This window comes from Anopheles moucheti, chromosome 2 (genome assembly GCF_943734755.1).
Source record: "Anopheles moucheti chromosome 2, idAnoMoucSN_F20_07, whole genome shotgun sequence".
NCBI classification, from domain to species: Eukaryota; Metazoa; Arthropoda; class Insecta; order Diptera; family Culicidae; genus Anopheles; species Anopheles moucheti.
In genome coordinates, this window is record NC_069140.1 from 47,600,934 (window position 1) to 47,606,309 (window position 5,376).

A 5,376-nucleotide genomic window follows, 5' to 3' on the forward strand; every position below is an offset into this window, starting at 1 on the left:
CTTTGGTTCATGAATGAACACCTTCGTGAACTCTCTACACGTACATCGATGTAGTTCGAAAGCTCTGCATCTTACAATGCCCTTCAGCAGTCATGTTTCTTTTCATTATAATATTATTGGACATAATATTATGCGGTAGGAAAGCATCAACTACCAGTATCTTCCAACAGCCGGCCAGCTTCTCCTGTCTGCCGTCTTTATCAACGTCTCAGAGAGATAACGACCGTGCTGCTCTTGTAATCATCGTCCGTTTACTGCGCATCCAGTGTCAATCTAACCATCCACCGCTATGGACCAACCCGACACATTCGACGACACTTTGATCGTACGTGGTGCACCAGCACCAGCTGATCTCACGTTGGGATCACGATCTCTCGGTGAACTGTTCCTGAAAGTGCTCCGCAAGACTCCGGCCGGTGTGGCCCTGATAGATGGTGTAACCGGAAAAGAATATTCGTACGCCGAGGTGCTGGAACGGTCCTGTCAGTTGGCCGCCTATCTGCAAGATCACGGCATCAAGCGCGGTGACGTAGTGGCAATAGTGGCCGAAAACCGTCAAGAGTATCCGATCACGATCATTGCCCTGTTTGTGGTTGGTGCCACTGTCGCACTGTTTAATCCAAGTTACACCGCACGTAAGTTGTTGCTGCGGTCGATAGTTGCGAAAACAATAATTACGAACTTCATTAACGCTTCATCCATCACACAGGCGAGCTCGTGCATGCGTTAAACGTTGCTAGACCGAAGATTGTGTTCGTTTCATCGTTGGCTAGCGGTGCGCTGCTCAAAGCTAGCCGATCTGTCAAGCAGGGCTTCAACGTTATCTCTTACGATGCACTGGAACGGGGGACAACCTTTGGCCAGTGTTTACAGCGCTCCAGAAAACGCTGTACGCTAGATTCACTGCAACCCGAACCGGTAGATATTGCCGACGAAGTGGCTATCATAGTGATGTCCTCTGGTACGACTGGTCTACCGAAGGGCGTTCTTATCACACACCGTAATGTGATGGCGACGATGGCTAATGTGCGAGAGGTGTTGGAGAAAGGTTTCCCGTTGCATTGCAGCGTCGATGTGCTGCCCTGGTTCCATGTAGCTGGCGGTATTGCTATGATCAGCCGGCTCGGTGCCAACCTCACCATTGTTTATCTGCCACGATTCGAGCCACGCACTTACCTGCGCTGCATCGAACGGTATCGGCCGAGCTTCCTCAACACGGTACCGCCGATTGTGGTCTTCCTGGCGAAACATCCGGCCGTCCCCGAGTACGATCTGTCCTCGGTGCAAACGATCGCCTGTGGGGCTGCTCCGCTCAGCCGGGAAGTTGAAGAGTTGATCGTCGCACGGCTGCCGGGCATAAGCATCCGTCAGGGTTACGGGATGAGCGAGACTACGCAGGCCATCACATTCAACGATGGCCAGACGCCCAAACCGGGTAGCATTGGGAAAGTGCGTTCGGGTCAACTGGGTAAAGTGGTCGACCCTGATACGGGCCGCGTCCTTGGTCCCGAGCAGCACGGTGAGCTTTGCTTTAAGGGCACCTTGATCATGAAGGGTTACATCGGTGTCGAGCGTGTGATCGATACCGACGGTTGGCTACACACCGGCGACATAGGATATTACGATGCAGACGGGGATTTCTTCATCGTGGATCGGCTGAAGGAGTTGATCAAGTATAAAGCATTCCAGGTGGCACCGGCTGAGCTGGAGGCACTGCTTTTAAGCCACCCGGGCGTTAATGATTGTGCCGTTGTTGGTAAAACGGACGAGCGCGTTGGTGAGCTACCGGTAGCATTTGTAGTAAGGGCCGAGGGTATTCCAGTTACAGAGGAACAGCTTATAAAGCACATCGAAGAACGAGTGTCAAACGAGAAGAGATTGCGCGGAGGAGTTAAGTTCGTGGAAGAGATTCCAAAGACGGCTAGCGGCAAAATATTACGACGCACGTTACGAGAGTTGGTGAACCAGAAGGCAAAATTGTAATTTTTTTATTACTGTTTTATCAGCTCTATCTGCTTTATTTGCAATACTTTCAATTTATTTTATAATTAATGTATTAAGAATATTGCAAATACTGTAAAAGCAGTAATCGAAACAAAAGGAAGCGGGGTATTGTTATTCGTTTAAAAAATCTGTTGAAATAACATTGATAAAGACTTCTAGATTCGTTGTATTTTGTAGTGTTATTATTGGTGAGGGTGAGATAAAACATCATCGATGATATGATTTAATTGTATCGCAAATCTGCAATACAGTTTCATTTTAACACAGATTTTAAATCAAATTTTACCACATCATCAAGCATCAAGCTAAGCAATATAATTTTTATATACAGTTAACCTCAAATGTGCCGTCCCCTGAATTACGTTCAACAATAAAAATATTCAATTCTTGTAGCAATGAGAACAATAAAGAAAGTTGATGCGATCATTTCAGCAAACCATTCTAAATGTTTAGCACTTTCCCCCATCAAAATTCTAAAAAAACGTGATTCAATTATTCAAAATATATTAAAATAATGATTATTCGACTTATACGTTCCAATAATGAAATCGACTATCTAGGCTGGATATTAATTCATTAATCATATGGACGTTTCGAATCTTATGAACGATCAAAGCTATTTGAAGGAAGACAGAAATGAGAGATTATTTTAATTTGTTTAACAAATAATCCACATCGCTAAATGTATTTTAATTAAATATAAACGAAAAAACTTATCAATAAAATTCTTCTTTTTATGTCCTTGCCATAGCAATATCTGACAAGTGCGATATAAACAAGAAAGTCCGATGAGTACTAAATTTTAAGATGAAAAGTGTGATACTAACCCTACCCAAATCCAATTGCAAAGCACACAGAACACCTTCTGTCGATCGAAAAGGTGCATTACACTAATGCACACAGGCAGTTTCGGTCATCGATCGATGAGAACGCACCCCAAAACCATCCCTAGACAAATTCAGTACCAATGACCATCCAGAACGTTTCAAGCACACGTGTGTCGAAAAACGAAATACCATGCACGGAATACGATGCCATACCTAAGCTGCATCCACATTTTTCATCACGAAGTACACTCTGCACGATGGAAATATATCTCAACCACTCGGCAACCAACACAAGCCTCAAGCACCGAGCAAGATGTGTGCCGAATCGGTACGAGGCAGCCTGGGTGTATACAAATAATCATTCAATTAGTCTGATTAGGTTTCGTTCGATCAATCGATCGATCAGTTTTAGTTGTACACCCGTGTTAGTCTCTCAAATACGGCTCCCGGCTACGGTTGGAAAGTGGGAAAGTTAGGAAGTATTGCATTCTTTTTTGCTGTTGTGCTGTGTGTATTCAAATTCTGTGTGCCACTTTTTTCATCGTATCGCTTCACACCACAATGAAGATTGAAAATTGTGAAAGCAAGCAGGGCAGCAGTGCAGTGCATACATGCCACTATCAGCCTTTTCTATTCCTTCCTTTTATCTACCATCCAACGTGCCCTTCGGATGGACCTGCGAGCGATGGAAAACTTCTTCCTACGCTTCGTATCGCAAGCAAATCCGATTCACCGTAAAGTGAGGCGAAAAATTACCTTATCCTATAAATGCATCACCTTCAACCGGACCGACACGCGATGAAGATGGACACTATGCTCCATCTGCTGGATGTGTATGCTCTGTGTGTGGATGTGTATCCGATAAAGGTCAAAGTGAGCGAGCCCAAGCCCAACCTTCGATGAGAAGCAAACAGTGTGGCGTAAACTTCCACACGCAGTGTCGATGCGAAACGGTGATAAAGTTTGGCCCCCGTCCACCACTCCCGCTCAGAAGCCATAAAGCCGGCATAGACACACCGACATTGTTGGGGCCCGACCCGGTTTCGTTTGATATCGACAGTCCCATGTCCCAGGGATCGGAAGAAGTGAAATAACTATTGTGTACCGCTCACCCAAAAAGGTAAGATGTGATGGAAGTGAAAACCCCACGGGAACCGTTTGTGAGTGCCGAGCACGGGAAGACGGACTGTGGCCGAAGCACAGCGTGCTTATTTCCTGCTCCCGAATACTACCGGGTCGGTTTGATGGGTAAAATCGGAAAGAACCAATATCGAACGCGTTCCACCGGTATCGGAAGCGAACTGAACGTGGCACTCCGGGAGACCGGGTAAAACATCTATAATCCTGCTCATAAATATTCAAAACTCTCGCAGCCAAAACCACCGATGAGCGAAGGTGTGGAATGCGTAGTAGTGGTGGTTGTAGTACTACTAGCATCTTACTGGCAGTCCATACCACTATCGCCACTAGTGGCAGCGAATTGCACCTTCACCAACAGACACGGACGTGTTTGGATGTGAGCTACCTGGTGGAAAGTACAACACACCAGCCAGTTGAAGCCCGAGAATGAAAAGCCCCAACCGTGCGCTGGTTCCGGAAAGCTTCACGGTGCGGAAAACTCTGAGCGAGCGAGATGCGTAACGTTCGTTGTAGTGCTGTCTCACATTCCCGAAGGTGAAAGCTTTCGCAACGTGAAACCCGAATGTGTTGCACATCGGCAACATCACACGAACGCCATCAGCTGGCTTTTCCGGCCGAAGCTTTTCTTCAAGCGCAAACACACATACACGTCCACAGTATGCGCATGAGCTGAAGGAGATGGCTAGATTTTAGAACACACGCTACCGTCTACGGTGTGTACATGTTCCGATGTAATACTACGTCACACCGTACGCCGTAGTGCCGGCCACGTGCGAGTGACGTTAGACGTACTGACGTGTACCACACATTCGTTCCTGACCTAGCTGAAGTTTTTCTCCCGTACCGATCCGCCTTTCCAAGGTACCGGAGAGCTCTAACACGTATAGTGTGTCCTTACCAGTGAACCAAGCGAAAAACCGGCTGGGTACCGCAACGTATGCAACGTCTGCATTACCTCCCGGTCAGTAACGGGAGATGTCCTGGCCAGCCGGGCCAGCTTCTTTTGATCTTTCAACCGGAAGGTATACATGTTTACCATGCTGCTCTTTTAGTCATCTTTTTTTAAACACAACAACTTTTCCCAGCGTACAAACGCTTCTGGCTGGATGGAAGGTATTTCAGGCACCGATCGGAAATATGCCCTTTGGTTGTGGCTGTATGCGGGAGCGTCGAGGAACCTGCCGACACACAGGTATGAAAGCGTTGTCATTTTTCACACCCAGCTTGGCCCCCGGTTGACGTGTGCCAACAGCAATTTTAGCCGAGGCAGCATCCGGAAGGCAAAGAAATAGAAACTGCGAGCGAACGGACAAAAAAAACCAGCTGTACATCCACACACGACAGCGGAAAAGCCCGGAGTTGTTCCTATTTACTTTCGGTCGAAAGCAATCCCCGAGTTGCCAAA

General features: G+C 46.9%; 1 protein-coding gene across 1 annotated transcript; it reads left to right on the top strand.

Annotated features, from left to right (window-relative positions):
• Positions 1 to 289: 289 nt before the first annotated feature.
• LOC128297165 (uncharacterized) lies at positions 290 to 2,151 on the top strand. Its single transcript, XM_053032754.1, has 2 exons — positions 290 to 635; positions 710 to 2,151. The coding sequence occupies exons 1-2, from the start codon at positions 290 to 292 to the stop codon at positions 1,981 to 1,983; spliced, it is 1,620 nt and encodes a 539-aa protein (XP_052888714.1). The 3' UTR covers positions 1,984 to 2,151.
• The last annotated feature ends 3,225 nt before the right edge of the window (positions 2,152 to 5,376 follow it).

What these genes read in the sequence shown, in the direction of transcription:
- LOC128297165 (XM_053032754.1), top strand. Translation starts at nt 290, where the DNA reads ATGGACCAACCCGACACATTCGACGACACTTTGATCGTACGTGGTGCA. An exon ending in TAATCCAAGTTACACCGCAC is followed by an intron (nt 636 to 709) that starts GTAAGTTGTTGC and finishes TCCATCACACAG; the next exon opens with GCGAGCTCGTGCATGCGTTA.